This window comes from Lonchura striata, chromosome 2, assembly GCF_046129695.1.
Source record: "Lonchura striata isolate bLonStr1 chromosome 2, bLonStr1.mat, whole genome shotgun sequence".
In the NCBI taxonomy this organism is placed as follows: Eukaryota; Metazoa; Chordata; class Aves; order Passeriformes; family Estrildidae; genus Lonchura; species Lonchura striata.
In genome coordinates, this window is record NC_134604.1 from 44478840 (window position 1) to 44499093 (window position 20254).

A 20254-nucleotide genomic window follows, 5' to 3' on the forward strand; every position below is an offset into this window, starting at 1 on the left:
ATATAGTCGTTAAGATAGGTAGGCAATGTCTGTAACAGCCAAGAAAAAGCAAAGATTTTAATTAAGGAATAGACCAGTATGCATGCTTTTTAACTTGCTTGTGTACTTGGTGCTTCTTGGGCCTGCAGAAATACTCACTTTGCTTTAGAGTGTTAATCAACAAATACCACCTGGTTTCTCCCTGTTCATTTTTGTTGCAGTTCTGCTGCATGTTGTTTATCATTAGTGATGTCTGCCTACTCAGTGCCAGAAAATTTGGACATAGGAATCGAACAGAATATTTCTGAGAGTAATCTGGGTTCTGTGCTAAGGGAGGCAATAATGAAATGGCTCCTGTCCAGCAATTTGGAGGAAGAAATAGATGAATGTGCAGAGTTACCTCCTGTGCTCCTCAGGTAAAGTTTTTGTGGCATAATTTTACATGCAAGCTCCCCCTGTAACACAAAAAATTCTGCAGGTAAAAGCATATTATATTAATGCAGAATTCGGATACATTAAAGCTTAAGCAGAGTCTGTAGGGTTTTTCAGCTTCCTGTAGAATGTCATTTTGGGGATATAATTTGGTTATCTGCCCATATCACAGTAGATACATGAACTCTGCATTAAAAATCTTCAGTGAAAACTTAAATTTCATTGAAGATACCCTGTTAATCTGCTCAATGTTTGTGTGTGCTTCAGGAATCCCAAGAGTTTGTCTGATTGCAAGAAAATATTAAATTATTTTCTTTCTTACAGTGATTTTCCTCATCTTGTATTACAAAAAATTCTTGTGAGCCTTACGATGAAGAACTGCAGAGCCTCCATGATGTTTTTCCAAAATGATGCTAAATGGTATGTTTTTAAATTAATCATTATAGGCACTTAAGCTAGGAATGCTTCTGCATCTTTCACCAATGCTTTGGACTATATTCAAAGTTTCTTTTTAATAAGACTAAAATGTGTTTAAATTGTTCTGATGCAAGATAAGACTTACCTACTAGAAGTTAAAAATACTAGTTTCAGGGGCTTTGTGGATTTCTGCTTCAGCTGTGTCAAGTAGGCTGAGGTCAGGGACTGTAACACAAAGCAGATGCTGCTCCATAACTGCAGGAGAAGGTATGATCTGTATGCAGGCTTCTTGTTTCCTTACGGTTCAGTTAGAGGTAGAGTGGTATTGTCCATTCCACAGTGAAAGTCATGTCAGAAAGCAAAGGTCAAACAGGGTTTGGAAGTGCAAAAAGATAAAGTATTTCATTTTACTTTTGTATATTTCCTGTATTTAAATAATAGTATTTAAGACTTTTAAATTATATACTGGCTGCAAAGTAAAAACTGTGTCTCTTCTTCAAGTGAGCAGCATGTGCAAGGGAAAGAAGAAAATAGTTTTTCTCATGTTGAAGAGCTGTACCTGCAGACTACATTTGATGAAATGGATATTTTCACTAACTTTGGAGTAAATGTTGCAGATAAAAATGTGACTGGTTCAAGACTTGCCATCAACCAAAATCTTAGGGAAACACTGGAGAACTGCCTTTTAGCAATGTCAGAAAAGCTTTTAAGCAGTTGTGGTCCTAAGGTAAGTTAGAAATTGTTGTTACATCCTTACATTTGTGCTCCCAAGCAATCTATTTCCAAGGCAGAGTGTATGCATTCTATATTTGGTGGTGATGAACCACTGGTATTTATCCTGTGTATTTGATTTAGTCTAAGGCTGTTGCTGCTGAGCACCTTGTGCGATGTGTCAGTCTCTTGGTTGGTGTTCTGGGTTGCTATTGCTACACCGGTATTTTTAAAGAGGAGGATGCCTGTAAGTCAGCGTTGTTCCAGAATGCTAAGGTAAGCAGCAATGCATTTGGGACCTCTTGAAAATTAAATAAAGCATTGAATATAAATTCATTCATAAAATTCTGTTTGTGTTGACACAGAATAGTACAGGTATCTCTTCAGAAAAAGGTAGCTTAGAGAGGTTTAAATATGTTTCTGCTGATGAAAGAGGAGTCACTGAAATTCTGTCAGTATACCAGCTCATGAGTTTTGCAGTGGAGATTATTCTAAATATTGATATATTTCTGAGTAACGCCTTTCAAAAAAATAGAAGTCGTGGACGTGTAGACAGAGAACTAATTACAGGATAACAATTTTCAGGTCTTTTATTCAGGAATTTAAGATAATTTGATGGTTCAAATCAGTATGAAGACAGCTATTGCTATTATATTTATTATTAGTACTATCTGAGGTGGTTACTGGTTTAAATACAGAAACCCAAAACTTACACTTTATAGAGATGTGTTGTATTTTTCTTTTGTGATGAAAATATTAGTGTTTCAAGCACGCATAAGCCGTGGTTTTGTCACTACTTGAGCAAAAGTGAGCACAGCAAATATCACAGAAAAAAAATGTGGATTCATTGATGCACTCTATGGATATCAAAGCTGTATGAATGAGAACCATTTCCTTTTGTCTTTATGTGTGTACTGCGTAGGTGCCAATGTATAAGGGCATTTTGCTGAGGTTTTCTAACCATGTTGTATTTTTTCTAGTCTCTCATTCATTATGCTGGAGAACCCATTTCCCAATATAAAAACAAACTAAATGAAGATACGTCGATCAACACACTGAGGACTTTGATAATGCAGTGTACAAAATGTTTGTGCAATTGTACCAAGGTAAAGTTTATAAAGGAGTTTAAATTTCTTTCTTCATTAACAAGATCAGGAAATTGAGTATCATACCTTTAATTCCTGAAAAAAATTAATTGACCTATTTGTACCTCTTGCTTCCTTACAGAACAGTGCTAATAAGATGCTGTCTAATCTATTCCTGCGTTTGTTAACATCAAAATTTATGAATGATCTGATAGATATTTGCAAGAATCTGGTAAGTACATTCTGTCTGTTTCTGAATGTGGTGCTCTTCTGTGAGGGGATTGTTTTTACAGCACAATAATCTGGAGGCAAACCAAACGAGTTAAATATTACTGTAAAAAATAAATTGAAATACATTGAGTTTTATAGAGAATTCCTAACCAGAAACATTTCTTTTTAGCATTTGAGCACAGGCTTAGGGTAAAAAGAAGAGCAGATGGATAACATTTGATGAAGGTTAGCGTTCCAGCTCACATTAAAAAACAAATTTCTGCTGTTTTTCATGGTTTTAATACTTTTTTGCAGTAGAAGTATATACAAAATAATTCTATACCATTAGATAGGTAACATTAATGCACTTGTAAAGCAGCAGGGTTTCTTGTGTTTATTATGTGGGTATTAAATCTTACTGTAAATTACTCCTTTCCCACTGGGAAAAGTGGAAGTGTGGCTAGCACAATTCTTAAAACTCTTTGGCACATGGTGCTGTAGTCAGGTCTGGGTAGGCAAATTCCTGCTTATCAGGTGAGGAAGAGCTGGGGGTTTTGCCATGTGTTAACTTGTCATCTGGTAGGGAAAGTGGTAATTAGTTTGCCCTCAGAAAATCACATGGCTCCTTTTCATTTCTCTATAGTTACGAAGTATGGTGAGAAGTTGGTGAGCCTTACAGAGAGAACTGTTTCTTAAAAACTAACACTGTCCTTGGCAGAATCTAAAATGCAGAGGTCTGTCTGAGGAAGCTTCTATCCTAAAGAGAATAGATCAGACAATGTATAGAAAACAGGTTTATCACAAAGGATGAAATTCATCAATTCAGTGTCACCCTTACTGTCTTCACTGGTTCTAGTTACTGGAAAACTGCAGTGTCTGTCCTTGTGCTATGTCTGTGGTGTTTCTCCTGTCCCTAAAAAACAACTTTAAAAGGCTGTGGTGTTTTTGTCAGATGACAGTTACTGGAAAGCCAAGTGTACTGGGAGAAGTGGATCTCAGAAATGATCCTGAGGAGAGTATGATGGAAGTAGATAACCAGGCATCTGATGGTTTGTTTGATGATCATTCAGTGACTGACATCAGTGATACAAATGAATCTGGTGACATGCAAACTGTAACAGGTAAGTCTTTTCTATCTCCAGACTACTTCCAAAAGCTTGTTTTTGCAAATACGTCTTTGCTTAAAAGTTACTAAGGTACAAAATTGTTCTGCATTTTTAGTAGTTGAAGCAGGTAGTGATTGAACCAGGTACTTTCTAAGCAGTAATAATTTTCATCAGTGTTTTAAAGATGTTAATGAAGTGTTTGAGCTTATTTAGAAAGGAGTAGTGTATTTTTAATTTTATAAATCAAATAAGGCAAGAAGAGAGACTTAACATTTTCAGAGTCAGACAAAGGTTTTGGCATAGAAAAGACTAGAAAATGTGTCTGTAGAATACTTTCTCTCATTAGATTGTGCTTCATTATCTTAAAAATAGTCCTATTTAACTTTTCTCCTGCTGATCAATAATTCTTGACACTATATCTGGACCTTCAGAGGGACAGGAGCATAAATCTGTTTATTCCTGTTAGGAGCTACAAGCACTGATTTTACCTTTTGTTTTAAATTCTTACTTAAAATGCCCAAGCTGCTCAATAACAAATGAACATAAAGGTTGCTTGTACTCTATCTTTTTTTAGAACTTATATTAGTTTTGCAAAGACTTAAAATGTTACCACCTCTTCTATTGCCTTTGGAGAAGCATTTCTTACATGAAAACCTTACTTCCAGGTGCTTTGAGCCCATTGGCTGAAGAACAGTTGACAAAGCAGGATTTACTTCTCCTTGAAATTGTGAGGTTCTTGTGTATTTGTGTAACTACAGTCCAAGTTCAGACGCTGAGCTTCCGAGCCTCTGATATTCGGAGGAGGCTGTTAATGCTGACTGAAGGCAGTGTCTTTGACAGCGCTAAGCCGCTGCATCTGCACATGGTGAGTATGAGGGGTTTTTACAGCAGACCCACTTCTGTAATTGTACTGTTACTAAATTTGCATAGTCTTCTCGATTACACATTGTCTTTCTCCTGTCATCAGTCCCCTGGGAAGACTTAAAATGGCTACAGTTGGTGTTTTTTAAGTGTGCTGTAGCCAGGAAAACAGCGGTTCGAATTCGTAAGACAGAAAATGAAGAGTTGAGAAAAATATATCTCTTGCCTATAGAATTAATTATTTGTTAAAGAACTAGAAACAGTCTCTGCAGTAGAATAATATCTGTGGCTTAGTTTACAAAGGATATATTTTTTACTGCCAGAACTAAAAGTTTGGTGATCTTTATTATTATGTGTTGGTGTTTGCATGAAAACATCTAACTGCAATTGCTAATGATAGGTGTCTTCCTTCATGGTTTTGTGTAAGACTTAACAAAAAAGTTCCTAATTCTTCTTTTTGACTACTTATTTTTCCAAGTACTGTTTATCATTTTAGTTTTGTTTGGGCTTTTTATTCCATTTGGGCTTTTTATTCCACAGTACTTGATCCTGTTGAAGGAGCTTCCTATGGAAGAACACTTCTTGCCTGCAGTCGATGTTGATACGCTTCTTAAGCCTCTTTCGTAAGAAAGAAACTATTCAGCATGTTTTACATCTATTTCGGGGGATTTGGTGGCTTTTTCAAGATATTTTTTCTTTTTTTCTTTACAGTAACGTGTGTTCTTTGTATCGTCGAGATCAAGAAGTTTGTAAAGTAATCCTAAATAATTTGCTCCCTATAGCAGCAGGGTTGGCCCAGTTAGAAGAACCTACTGAAGAGGCAAGGATTGCCAAAGGACAGTTTTTGACAGTTGTTGGAGCCTTCTGGTACGTTATTTATTGCAGGAGTCTGTTGGACATAACATTTTTTGTTTTTTGGTTTTTATCTTTGCTGTCAGCAAGAAGACTGTAGTGCTGCTGCATCTCTTGCTAGTTTTGTGTACTGTGGAATCTTTATGCAGCATTTAACTTCTCAGATTTTGTGTGTCATTCTATATTTGTAGCAAAAAATTAATCCTTAAGGTAGTACCAGAATAATAAACATTACACTGATGTATATAAACAAAGACTTGATTCTATGCTGAATTGTATCAGTTGTTATGACAAGGGCTGAACTTCAGCAACCCAAAAAGGATATGGTTTGCAATTACCAATAAAAATGTCAAATCCTCCCAAACATGCCCATGGAACACAAAAGAGTCAACTGTGAGCAGCAGAAACTAACTTGCAAGACTGTTTCTCAAAACTGTGGGCAACTTTTTCTGTTAATCGAGTTTTCCTTGTTTTAGGCAATTATCTCAAGGAGGGAAATGCACGGCATCAGTAAGAGTGGCCCTTTTAAATTGCATGAAAACCCTGCTTGAGGTAATCCCAGATTTTCTGACATTGATCAGCATACTAAATATTTATTTAAGATGTACTTAAAAAGAGTGTATAAATATCTTCTACATATTGCAGTGTATCTCCTCTACATTTTGAATCACAATATTAATGTTCTTCAGGTTGATCCTCATTGCAAGTGGGCAATCCTTAATGTGAAAAATAAAGATCTGCCTGTGAGTGATGCTTTCCCACATTTCCTTGCAGACAGTCACCATCAAGTTCGAATTCTTGCTGCAAAGTCAATTACCAGGTGATAATGTAGATATCTTTTCTGTTTGTGAGAATAATGCTTAATTTCAGTTAAATTGATCTCACTTCTGCTACTGCATAGCTGTTCTTTTTGATACTTTTGTAACTGCAATTTTGTCAGAATATAAAAGCCTGTCAAATTTTGTTGAAGTGTTCCAACTTTGCATTTCAATTATTCTGTGATGTGAGACATCAATATATAGAGAGAAATGCTCTGTAAGAAAATAAAGAAAAATCTATATAAGGCAATTAAGACAAAAATAATTATACTCATAAAATGGGAATCTTACTGGTATGCACAACATACATTCCTTAGTGTTATGCTAATAATTACTGTTCTTTTTTTTAAGTTTGTTTCAAGATGTGAAACAGAGAGATTCTTCTGGAATGTCAAGACCTCTTCCCCTGAAGCTTCAGCAAAAGGCTTTTGAGAATGCATACCTCAGAGTTCAGGAAGGAATGAGCAATCTGGTACCAACATCTAGTCATTAGTTTTGATATTTTGAATAAAATTACATTGTTACGTTTAGTTTTCTGAAAAAATAATTCTTCTGGACTTCTGGTAATCTGAGCTCGTGAAACAACGTGATAGGGAATTTCTTTAATATCCAGTCACTCACGGTTTTGCCCACATTAGAAGTCTGTGAATTTGTAAACTGTATGTTTCAGACTGCTCTTCTTTATCATACTATTTGTTGTTGGCAGGTTCAGTGCTGTAACACTTAGGAATCATAGAAAAATGTAGCCTCAAAGAAAACATATAAATAATGAATAAGGAGCAGTGTAAACTAAATAATGTGTTTACACAGTATTAAACCAGATATGTAAACTTCGGAAAGATCATGTTTCCAGTGATATTAAAGCAGTGGTTTTCACAAAACTGACATCTGCTTAAAAATTTAAACTATTCAGAAGAGGCTTCAAGTGAAGGAAATGCTACACTTCAGTGCAGTGACTGTATATACAACAGTGTGATGTAGTACTGTGCAATTTCTTAACTTTTTTTTTTAGGATCTTTCACTTTTCCTTCTTTCTTGCTATCATGTCATCTACTTCATCTACATTTTCCTTTTTTTTCTGTCATGCTGTTACCTACCTGCATGTCACTTCTCATCCCTTTGTCTGCTGCAGCCTTGCTGCTGAGGCTTCATGTCTCTGTCATCTTTCTCATCCCTCTGTACTTTCACCTCCAGCTCTTTGTCATCGTCTGATTTCTTGCTTAAAGTCCTTGTTCTGTCTCCTCAGCTTGGTGGTGTCTGTTAGCTTTTCCCCTTTCACTGCAGTTTCTTGTAACTTCATTTAAACTCATCACTTGTCAACCAGGGGAGAACTGCATTTAAATAGCAAGGCAGTTCTTCCCTATATGCCTCAAGGAGTAAAAAAAGGAGACTTGACTTGTTCAGCACTATTTACGTCAATGCCTTTAATTTTAAATTATTTATGCTGATTTATTAACTAGGAAATTGCTTTAACAGAATATTTTCTCAAAGTCTTCCTGATTTCTTACTGAAGGTCAGGGGTGATACAAGTCCTGAAGATCTTTTGGACAAACAAAGTAATGGAAAAGCAGTTTTGCTGTTGCTTATAACCATGGTTCTGTGCTGCAGCCCAGTCTGTGAAAAGCAAGCTCTGTTTGCTATTTGCCAGTCTGTGAAAGAGAATGGATTAGAGCCTCACCTTGTGAAAAAGGCAAGTCTGACATTTCATTTGATATTTAGGTTATAAATTAAGGTTAGGTTAAGACTGGAAGACTACAAGATGTTTTGCTCAGTACTGAAATTTGTTAAGTATTGTAAAGGTATAACTAATGTGGTACTTACATAACTGAATTAATTTGTCTTTATATTTAATGACTTACAATGAAATCATGAAGATCAATAATGAAATTATGAAGAGCAATTGTAATGGTAAATTTTGTGTGTTCAAAGCCTAGATCTGAAATACAAATAGACTTTTATACGTTGAATATTGCAGATTTAATTTTAAAAAAACATTCTGCCCAGAAGAAGCAAGCTTTTTATGTGGAAAATATGTAAAATAAATGCAGTTTATTGGAAGATGGTATGTATCTTGTGGAATTCTATTTTGAAGTTCACAAGGATGTACTGAAATGATTGCTGTTTATACTTCAGCCTTTCATGCCAGTAATTTTCTAAATGCAGATGTTTCTCTTATCCTTTATATTCACTGCTTCCTGTTTTTGCACACAGTCTGTACCCTGCAAAATGAGTACTGGCCATCTTTTCTTAATTTCTATGGGTTAGTTGTAGTTCCTTGATTGCACTCTTCTGAGATATGGCAATACAAATAATAAAATGGCTTATGCTAAACAGGGGCTGAGTTACACAAATATTCATTAAAAGGCTGAAGGGTACACATGGAGATGTAATATTGTCAGTTTGCCATAATACCATTTATTCTCTATGCTATTTTTGCATTACTTATTCATGCATTTCAGGTTTTGAAAAAAGTGTCTGACATTTTTGGCTATAAAAGTATAGAAGACTTCATGACATCACATTTAGACTATTTGGTGATGGAGTGGCTGAAAATAAATGACACTGGATACAGCCTGTCTGCATTTCCTTATGTTCTTCTGAACTATGCTAGCCTTGAGGAGTTCTACAGGTAAGTTTGCTAGATGATGAAAGTATTATTTAGATTTTATGTACAATCATGACACAGGGTCTCAAATTGCTAAATGTAGTAATGCATCAGGATTTTGTTGTAAGGTGATGTTTTGAGATCTTCTGAAATGTATTCCAAGCATCATGTATGCTATATTTATGCAGGTAAGATTTTCTTCTTTTTTTGTGTATGTGTAGCAGTAGCTAAACAATGATTGGAAGTTTAATTATACAGTAGAGGAATGGTATTTGCTATATGATGCTCAAGTTTTTTTTAAAAAGTATTTTTAAATAAGGACATTTTGGAAATTTATTTACTACATGTAGGTCTTGTTACAAAGTTTTGGTTCCACACCTGGTGATTAGAAGTCAGTTTGAAGATGTGAAATCACTTGCCAACAAGATGGAGAAGGATTGGAGACAAGTTCTGGCAGACTGCTTTCCGAAGTTACTTGTCAATATCCTCCCGTACTTTGCCTATCAAAGCCATGAAAAGAGTGAAGTAGCAGAGCAAAGAGCAATGGCTTCTAAAGTCTATGATGTGCTTAAGGATGAAAACTGCTTAGGAAAACAGGTATGTGTAAATTGAGTTCTATGGTGTTTGACAGACCAGAATGAAAAAATCATATATTATGTAAATAGTTCAAATTTATAGGTTCAAAAGTAGTATTTTACTGAATTCAAACTAGACAAATTTTATCCCAAAGATTTCAAGGAGCTGGTCAATAGAAACTTTCAGGCAGAAAGTTGACTGAAGCATAGTTTTTTCATAATGCGATACATTTTTTTTACCGTTCATTGTACAACCCTGAGTTTCTCTGTTGTATATTTGTCACATTTTCCTCTTAAAATATTTTGTTAATGCTTTTGAGGAGCCATCTTCTCCAAAGGCAAACTATGTTAAGAACTAGTTGTAAAGTGAAACTTCTTTTTTTTTTCTTTATACTGTAGGGAAGCAGATTGTTCTACCTGTGACTGCCATAGAGAAGCTTAACCAGGCTTAATTGATGAATTAATTGTATGTCATGGGTGATGGAACAAGTAGAGAATCTAGACCAGAAGTAGGCTTTCTCAGAAGCCAAAGAAATAATTGTGGCTGTAATACCTTTTTCTAATTAAAATGCTGTTTTTCTTCTTGTAGCAAATGGACAGTTTATCTCATAGTAACTTGCCAGAGATTGTGGTTGAACTGCTGATGACTTTACATGAACCAGCTGGCACCACAGTTGAAGAAGGGTCTGATCTAAGTAAATATATAAGGTATGTACGTGCAAATTTTCTAAATGCTGAGTGTGTTTGTATAACATTGTGCATTAAAATTTGCCCTTCAGGCATAAGAGGAGGTAACCCTGAAGCTGTGAGGGTTTATAGTTACTAGTAATGATTTATCATAGTCATACCTCCTTACTCCTCAAGATCAGGAGGAGAAGCTGTGCAATACTGCAGCTCGTGGAAGGAATGAGCAGTGGGCCAGGGAGTGCGGTTGTATGGTGTTGAGCTGGACTGTTGTGGCACTGCCAATTGACATAAGTTCACATTTAAATGGACTGCCCTCTGTAAAATTGGTCAGGTTTTAGTCTCTAAATTAAAGTGATTTAATGGTTTTTAATAACTTGAAGTCATGGAGAGGGTAAGTGAACTGTTTCTTAGTGGTTCTTGCAGTGACAGCTCCCGTCTTTGGTAAGGAGATTGGTTAAGCAATGACAAATAAACAAACTCCTAAATAATAGAAATAGCCTAGTGCCATAAATACCTTCTTGTTTATTACCTTTTCAGTCTTTGTTGTTGTCCTAAAATATCCCTATGTGCATAATAATTTTTCAGATTTTTATTTTCACATACAAAATTTTTGGGAAAACATTGCATTTTGTAAAGTTCTTGAAGAAGATAACTTTATTGTAAAAATAGTAAGTTGAAAGAATCCAAAGCATTTCTATGAAAATCTGCCAAAAGTTATATGGCTGAGAATTTAAGAGCTCTTAAAATAATTGTTTTGCAGTGATTTTATTAACTGTGGTGTCTGCTTGTAAACAAAGCTCTTCTTTTTAAGAAGGAAATGGTAAGAATAAGAGTGATGAAACTTCGTGTATGTGCTTTTATTACTACCATGATGCATTTCTTTTCTTTTTGAGGTCACAGAAAATTTCCCTACCCTGTATTTCCTCAACTGAATTGTTCCCACAATTACAAAATGCAAAAGATTTACCCATGAATTGTAACTAGATTTTTTGCTAAGTACCTTAGATGAGACATATGTATGGGGTTTTAACAATGTGATATTTCAAAAATATGTAAAAGAATGTTAGAAAGTACAGTTTTGAAAGCTACTATAAAGGAACAACAAGCAGCTACAAAATGAGTGTCACTTTTCTGAATGCTTTTGATGCTTCTTACTGAAAGCAGATATTTTCTAGGAATTAATGTTATTCATTAATATTCACTTATTGAATTAAATACAAGTGGTTTGACTTTTGAGAAGAAAAATATAAATATCTTTTTTATTCATGTAGTGAACTGGATCCTGCTCCTAATCCACCTCATTTTCCATCTTACGTGATTAAGGCAACCTTGGACCATATTAGCAACTGTCATAAAAGCAAGTTAAAAAGTATTGTAGCAGTTCTTTCTAAAAGCCCTGTAAGTATTATGATGTATAATGTAAGAAAATAATGATTTTTTTTTTTCCTGTAGAATGCAAAATTTTTATTTTGGATACCCTTTAGTTAAATTAGACATTGTCATCATTTCTTTGTAAAGAAAATAAACAACCTTAGACCCTTTTCTATTCATTTGTTTGCCTTTTGAAGTGGAAGATGTCCTAAATTCAGGGACAGAGTTATGTGCATTATATAATTATATTAGTTAATTATTATATTATGCGTGTAATATGTCTTACATAACTGTAAATTATGTAATTAGATGCATTGTATAACACATATAAAGTAGAGGAGATTATTTTAAAGGTTGAGAAAATCTCTGTACCAGGCACAATTTAGAATGTGGCATATTTGTCACATGTCTGAAGAATGTTTTAAAATAATTATATTTGGTCAATTTTAACTAACTACAACCTACAATGAAATTATAAAATTGACTTACTTTTACTGACAAGGTGAAATTTTATACTTAATGGTATTTTTTGACACTTGATTTTCATTTGTTAAAGGCAAATATGAAAACATAGGAAATTATACGGCTTTATAAATCATAAACATATTAATGTCTTCTAAGTTTGTTCCTTAGAAATGTATCTGTTTAAAGTTACGCTGTTTTATTGCATATGTTGTCAACAACTTCTGTTGCCTACCTATAAATACTCTAAAAATAGGAAAAAAACTTTTCTAAATCATGTTTTATCTAACTCTTTTGAGTGTAAAAGTTAATATTGCCAGCTAGTGGAGTAGTTTTTTTAAAATGTTACACAACCTGCCTAGTATTTTTTAAGTTTACTCTTTTAACGGTTGCAACCTGTACAGCTGTGTTCTGTGAAATATTGCATCTTGCACACATGAACATTATGTTTGAAAAAATGCAGATTGAGCTTTTACCTGATGTATTCATGGTTTTTAGTTAATGTTTCTCTGTTGGTAGACATTGCCATAACTGTTTGGCTTTCTGAAAAATGTGCATAGCATTTCTCATGTAGGGGGACTAAAGAAAGGAAAATTAAGTTATATAACTTATAGTCCTGTTTGGAGAATTGGTTTCTCTGTAGGCTTTTTGTTTGCTTAAAGCAGTAAAAATAATGGAGCTTTTTTTGCCTATTTTAGGTTTGAAGTTTTTGAAGTTTTTTTCTTAGCTGTATTAACATTATGAATATTTTTTTTACTCATATTTTATTCATTTTTAGGATTCATTCCAGAAGATCCTTCTAGCTCTCTGTAAGCATGCATCAGATACAAAAAACATGTATAAGAAACACAGAGTTCTTACAATTTATCACTTGTTTGTTGGTCTGTTACTTAAAGAGATCAAAGACAGTTTAGGAGGTGCCTGGGCTTTTGTCCTCCGAGATGTAATTTACACCCTGATTCACCACATCAACAGCAGGTAAACAAAGTAATTATCTCTAGTTCTTCCTGTCTGTGCTCCCTTGCTTCTGTAACCTTACATTCTGATATTGCTAGCAGATGTTAATTAATCTGTCATATTAATTATAAATTGCTAAAATTAAAAAATCAAGTTGCTATTCTTTTATAATTTCAGAATTTAAACATTGAACTCTTACTAAAATATGGAATGTTTTGTGCTAGCCTTGTAGTTAGATTTTTGCTATATTGCAGGTTTTGTATCTGTAATAGGCGATCAAATTGTAGAAATAAGCAGTGTTAGGAGATTTTGATGACAGAGTGTTTAGGAATTTCAAGCATATGGGAGAAAAATTAAAAATGGGGAATTAAGTGCAAAGTAAGCACATGTCAAATAAAATGTGCTTATTGAGTGTTGACATTTAAAGTCTCAGTACTAAGTACCTATAGCAAGTGAGAATTGTACATGTTATCTTAGCTTGCCTTCAGATTGAGAAAACTGGTCCTTCATCAGATTAAAATTTAAGTGGGATTCTCACCTTTTGGATGAGAAGATTACAGATACTTTCTTGCTTGAGCTTAAACTTGGGGTTTCCCAGACAGTAATTAGCCTCTTTGTCTCTGAGTTTATGTATAAATTGATTCCTTGGCTGGTTTGAAGCATTTCATACACTGAGATGTGTGGATTTTATAGTAAATGCCATTATTATGGCGTTATTATTCTTTTGTTGAACACTCAATTGGGGCAGGGGCTGCTGCTGCAATGGAGAGCAACACTTCCTTTCAGAGGGATTTCAGAATTGAGCTCAATGAAACCCTGAGAACCTGATCTGAATTTGAAGCTGACACAGCTTAAGGGAGGAAGCTGCACTACATAATTTCCAGGTGTACTTTATAGCCTGATTTTTTTAAAACTAATGGTCATTTTAGGTACAGAAGGAATCATAGAGCATGTTTTCTATTTTTTCTGGTTCTGTCAAGACTGTCTTGACAAAAAATAATCTAAAACTTTTCTGGGGATTTTATTTTCTTTTTGGTGTATATTTTTTAACAAGATTTTATTCCATTTTCTAAAGTGATCAGTCAAATTCACTGTTTCAGTTTCTCTGTGTCTCCTGAACTAAGTCTTTAGAGCTGATTCATTGAGTTGATAAATTTTAAAGTTTAGAATCAATTTATCCTGACTTTATTTTCCTTTTCCCTTATTATTCCTTGATGTATTAAGTGTTGACACTTGAGACAGTGCCAGTTTGTATTTCTTTAATTCCACTTTGTTTCCTCTGACAGACCCATCGTAATCAGAGACATATCTATGCGCAGCTTTTCTCTCTGCTGTGATCTTCTGCATCATGTTTGCCACACAGCAGTTACATGTTGCAGTGATGCTCTGGAGACTCACCTTCGTGTTATTGTAGGAACCCTGATACCTCTTGCCATGGACCAGTCTCAGATTCAGGAGCAGGTAGTTTTGTGATGCTGCTTATGCCTTACCTGTTAGTTTTCCAGTTCACGTTCACTGTTCTTAAGGCTTCATCTGTACTCATGTTCAATTTTAATTCCTTTATCCTATGCTTTGGAGGTTTATATAAAACCTATTATTTTGGATGTAACACTATGCTTTTAATTTTTTTTAATGCAACTTCACTTTTGGTACTACTGTTTTGTCAAACAGCACATCAAGCAGCTAAATTACTCCTTAAAAAGCTCTGTGATTTAATGGGAAATACAATGAAGACCTTTGGTACAAGGTGTCTAAAGGACAAAAAGGAAATATATGCAGAAAATAGATTTTAGTAGTTCAGCTATTAATTTAATAAATTATAATTAAAAAAAAATATAGCACATAGGCCTTAAAAGGGAAACAGCAGTTTCTGATATGTGACAAGTATTGTTTCCCTTCTAGTGTTGCTCTTCATGTGCGTTCTGCTGGGGTTGAAAATGTAAGAGAATTCACAGATTTACAATTAGTAGCTGTAGATCAGAAGAGTGTGCCTGTTGCACTCCAGCCCTCATGCTGCCTTCTGGCTTAATCTGATTCCATTGTACCATAGGCATCTGCATGGTTGCACTGCAGCCCTTTGCTCTCCTCCTCCTTGTACTTCCAGTTCGGCTGGAGGGGTGTGCCGACCCAGCTGAAAATAGCCTGGCAGTCTTGTTTCACAGCTTCATGATTGTGATCAGATTTACAATATGTCTGTATAAACAGCTGCACATACACATCTGCAAAGACCACGTGTCAGGATATCCCTGGGCAGGCATAAAATGGAGAGGACAGAAATTTCTCTGAATTGAATGGGAACAGATGTCAAATATGAAACCTTCTCATACTCTGGCAGGGATGCCCACCCTCTGGTGATCACTTTTCAGTTTCTTCCTTTTTGTTTCTTCTTCTAGCATTGAATGGAGGCTAATTGATAATTTGCAGATAAATACAAATCTTTAAATAAAACCACTCATCATTTAGATTTAAAACTCCTCAAAGGTGCTTGGATTGAATATCCAGTTGCACTGATTTTTAAGTAAAGCATAAAAACAATGTTTTTCCGAAGCGGTACATCTTTGACATTTATTTAAGTTGTACATACATCGTTGTACAAGTTCTGCCAGAGTTTAGTTATTTGGTAGTAAGGTATGATATATAGATGTTTGTATAATTCCAAATTACCAGCACTTCAGTGAGAACAGTAAAGTCATAATGACACCAGAACTGCTTGGGTGCAGTGTGTTGTTAAATTATTGTGACTATCACAGAAAATATATTGGCCAGCATTTGAAATCAGCTTCATCAAAAGACAGAACCAAACAGCAGGCTGGGATAGTAAAAGCTTTGATTTTTGTTCGGGAGGAGGAAGAGCAAAAATGCCCCACCATTTCAGAATATAGTGATTTCCCCAAGCCTCTAAACATCTTACAACTTTTAATATTGTAAGTAAATTACCTTACGAGTTTTATGAAACTTAGAGAAATACAAACTTTATAACCTGAGTAAGAAATATGGCTTAAAAATGTTCCACTATCTTTTTTGGTTTTCATTTACATTTTATGTTCAGGTCCTAGGATTATTGAAGTACCTGGTGATAGATAATAAGGATAATGAAAGTCTGTACCAAGCAATCAAGTGCTTAGATCCTTTTCCTGAATACCCAGCTTTTAAAGATTTGAGAGCAACTCAACAGAAAATAAAATACAGTAAAGGACCATATTCTCTTTTGGAGGTAATTGCATTTTAAAATACTTCTCACAGCATAGTGTTTTTTGTAATGCAAACTTTCCACAGAGGACTAATTTTCTTAACTATAGTTTCAGTTTAAATGAGACGTGGATTCTTTTTATTGCTCGTTTCAGCCATGAAAATACTTGTAGGTCTCCACTTTTACTTTGCATCCACATTGTGAACTTGCTTAGAGCCACTTCTTTACCTGAAGCCTTTATTTGTGTGCTATGTGTGCTTAATGCAGTGTTGTTTTGCAGGAAATTAATCACTTTCTCTCGGCTGGGGTTTGTGATTCACTGCCCTTAACACGGCTTGAAGGACTGTATGATTTACGCAAAAAGTTGGAACAGTATAAAGATCAGATGAAGGATCTCCTGAAAATTTTCCAGGGTATTGATATCTGATTATGTGTTTTATTTCTTTTCTACCTGGTTTTAGGTGTTTAATGATGTACCCTATTCTAATTTGACATGGAATTTTTTTTGTATGTATAACAATGTAATCATATTAGAATTTGACACGCAGAGTAGATTGACATTTATAATTCTTAATCATAAGTATCAAAAAGCATCAAAAATATCTTTAGCAAATTGAATAATAAGTAAATGAGATGTTACATGTCAGAGAGGATAAAATACCCTTCAAGAATTTGTCATGGGTCATGTATGATTGTGAGTGATCACGATAATGTAGAAGTACATTGATTTGTGGTTGCTTAATGTGTTTTCTTGTATAGGAATTTTACTCCTCTTTTAAATGAAATGAAGCTTCAGTTTATTAAAGGCATGTTAGAAAGTAAAGCTCTCAGAACAAATAGTAGGATTTAGTTTAGTTGAATTTTGACACGTGCCAGGGTTGTGTTTCACCCCTCAGTCCAGACTCAGTTCCTTCCTAGTTTGGTTTTCAGATAATTGTGCCAGACCATTTCACTTTTCTCCTCTACATCAAGTCTTCATCAGCTTGTGTGCACGACAGGAAGATAAAAAGAGATGATGTGATTAATTGTAAACAAGTACAAAGTAAAATCTGGGGAATTGTAATGTTGTAAAGCCACGGTGCAAGTGCATTTTGGCCCACACATCCTGTGTATCATTTAGCATTTTACAGATACCTCTCTTTGAACAGAGGTAGTGAAACTGCAACAAGCTTGTGTGGAACAGCTTCCATCAGAGAAGAGCCTTGTGAGATTGGAAAAGAGATTGAATATGAATAGATAGAGCTGTATGGACTGGTGAATAGAGTGATGAAGCATAGTAGGGCGTGCTTACCACTTTTATCACAGTACAAGAACAGATTAAATAATCTGGGAGCAGTTATACAAGAGAAACCATGTAATTTCTTCAAAATCTATTCACCATGGCACTTAATACTACTTACTATGAAGATTAACAAAATAACTGACTTTAAAAGGAGTTGGATATATTTTATAGAGGTTATTAGGTGTGAAGATATGCTCAGGCAAAACCTGAGAAGTATTTTCTCTTGCTTTGCTGGAAATGGGCTGGCAAGCTTAATGGGGCTTTTGCCTTATAATAAAATTCTGTTAAGCACTTAAAATTCTGTTAAGCACTTCTATGTATTCATTTTTCCAAAGATGTAAGGTAAGCATAAAGTCTGATTCCAGATTTCTACTCCAATCTGTACTTGTTTTAGAAGTATTACTTTCATTTTTTTTTTCTGCCTTACACTGACAATTCATCATATTTTTCCCTAGACCATTTTGTTTGGAAAGTTTATTTTAAAAAAAGACGTCAGGCAGGGAGTAAATATATAAGGAAGTACCCATCTTGAGAGTTTATAATTTGGTGAAGTTAGTTTGGGAACTGAAAGCTAATCAAATTCTCAGAAATTACTGACAGAAAGCCTAATTTTGAGGTATTTCTTGAGTTCAGATTTAGAACAGAATGATGACATTAGCTTAAGGGCTGTCAGTGGAGCCACACAGTATGACTTCACTATTTCAAATAGTATTCTTACACCAACTTATGCTAATATTTAATGTATTTAATTATCATTTTTGCATCAAAACACTGAAAATAATAGCATAGGTGCATTCTAGTTTGGGGGATTCTTTGGCTTATTCAAATGCACAGACATTTTTCCAAGCCATGATGAATAAGAAAAATGAGTAATTTAGCTGATGTACTGTTTAATACCATCTTGCTTCAACATCAGTGATACATACATATTGACATTTGTAGGTAAAAGACACTGAAGCAATGTTTTCTTCTAATAACTTCTATTGCAAATATACTGACATGCTTGGCATCTATTTTTCTTTTTGAATGATAGAAAAGCCAGAAGATTCTGTAATAGTGAAATTGGTAGTGAGCTTACTGCAGCTGTCCAAGATGGCAGTTAACCATACAGGAGAAAAAGCAGTACTGGGTAAGTTAATTAGACCCACAGGTAAATTATGGCTGTCATTGTAAACACCATACTGAAACTGTGGTTGTTACTTCCCACTGTGCTTTCCACTTCAACTCATCTGCAAAGTATGAAGGAAAGAGCAGGGAAATACATTTTTTTTTTTTTCTAATGAACATTTAACATCCCTTGTTAAAAATTATTTTCAAGATCACTTTTAGTTTTGTTTTTTTAGTTTTTTTTCAGTTGTGTGTTTTGATAAAATACTTTTGATAAAATACTGGTAAGCAAATGAGGAGACAACCATTGATACACATTTTTATGTAAAACATAGATTAATTCTTACTGAGTTTGCAGTCTACTGTTTGGACTCACACAGGCTTCTGTTTGTATTTATCATACCCTTTAGGGATTGAAAATTAGTAATTCTGACCTTTTCCATTTGCAAGTTTCTGGCAGAAGCAAACATAAGAGACATATCTGATACAAGCTGGAAAATCCAGAGCTATAGGCACTCTTAGAAAATTGAGTTTAAAAGCATAACTCTAATATTTATGAGTCTTAAGCTGCAAAATTTGTTCACGTGTAATTTTAATCATAAAGCTTCTTAAGTGATTATTTATAAATATTTGCAGCTTTTTACCCCATAAAAGTCTCAGTTCTAAAAGTAGGGTAAGACCTTGTTTTAGTATGTATGAGACTACAGAAAGACTATAAAATGACATGCATTTGCAGAGGCTGTTGGAAGTTGCTTGGGAGAAATAGGTCCCATGGATTTCTCCACCACTGCTCTTCAGCGTACTGAAAATGCACTGGATTCTAGAGCAGCAGGTTTATTTGAAGATAGAAAACTTCAGTGTGTCTTCATAATGTTAATTCAAATAAACACTGCTTTAACAGATAATTGGTGAGTATACTTATTTATTTAGTTAACTCAAAAGCAAAATAGGAACCATTAAGTTGTACATTGTTCAGATCACCTCAGAGTAACTCTCTGAAAGTGTTCTTAATACCAGCCATATGCTTCTCCAAGGCTCAGATTAATTAGTCAGTCAATCTTGGATGTTTCCTAGAAATTCTGTAGTAGGATGCAAGCCAGAGAGTCTCCTCTGTGCTGTAGAGGATACAAGTGCTGTGGAGTAAATACTCAGGCTTTGTTCTGAAAGAAAATATGCAATGGCACCCTAGATTGTTGAATTACTTATCTTGTGTATTTACAAAGGTGATTTTGAAAATCAAATACCTGAATTAAATTAATGATAACAATGTTGTGTATGTTCTTTTTTTCAGTATTGGTGTTAGAGCTGCTGCTGTTTCCTGTTTGAAGAACATACTAGCCACCAAGTCTGGCAATGAATTTTGGGAAATTTATAAAAGTAAAGCTGATCCCATGTTAATCTATCTACAGCCTTTCAGAACATCTAGGAAAAAGGTATTTCTGATACACCTTATATACATGGCACATGGAGTAGAGGAAAAAGAAATATCTATCTTTTTTAAAAAGTGAATTTGAAAAGATGTTTGCGGTAGGCTTTGATAAATGGTA

At 34.6% G+C, this 20254-nt stretch overlaps 1 protein-coding gene across 1 annotated transcript in view; it reads left to right on the forward strand.

Moving 5' to 3' along the window:
- Positions 1-20254, forward strand: part of ATM (ATM serine/threonine kinase) — a 56626-nt gene that overhangs the window by 7439 nt on the left and 28933 nt on the right. The window contains exons 11-35 of the mRNA XM_077781347.1: positions 201-395; positions 736-831; positions 1330-1555; positions 1684-1815; positions 2520-2645; positions 2767-2856; positions 3787-3955; positions 4606-4805; positions 5342-5424; positions 5513-5668; positions 6130-6205; positions 6343-6473; positions 6823-6943; positions 7985-8161; positions 8931-9100; positions 9427-9673; positions 10241-10359; positions 11610-11736; positions 12950-13149; positions 14415-14589; positions 16178-16342; positions 16599-16731; positions 18634-18729; positions 19444-19615; positions 19999-20140. Coding sequence (XP_077637473.1) covers positions 201-395; positions 736-831; positions 1330-1555; positions 1684-1815; positions 2520-2645; positions 2767-2856; positions 3787-3955; positions 4606-4805; positions 5342-5424; positions 5513-5668; positions 6130-6205; positions 6343-6473; positions 6823-6943; positions 7985-8161; positions 8931-9100; positions 9427-9673; positions 10241-10359; positions 11610-11736; positions 12950-13149; positions 14415-14589; positions 16178-16342; positions 16599-16731; positions 18634-18729; positions 19444-19615; positions 19999-20140 — 3724 coding nt within the window. The remainder of the gene's footprint in view (positions 1-200; positions 396-735; positions 832-1329; positions 1556-1683; positions 1816-2519; positions 2646-2766; positions 2857-3786; positions 3956-4605; positions 4806-5341; positions 5425-5512; positions 5669-6129; positions 6206-6342; positions 6474-6822; positions 6944-7984; positions 8162-8930; positions 9101-9426; positions 9674-10240; positions 10360-11609; positions 11737-12949; positions 13150-14414; positions 14590-16177; positions 16343-16598; positions 16732-18633; positions 18730-19443; positions 19616-19998; positions 20141-20254) is intronic.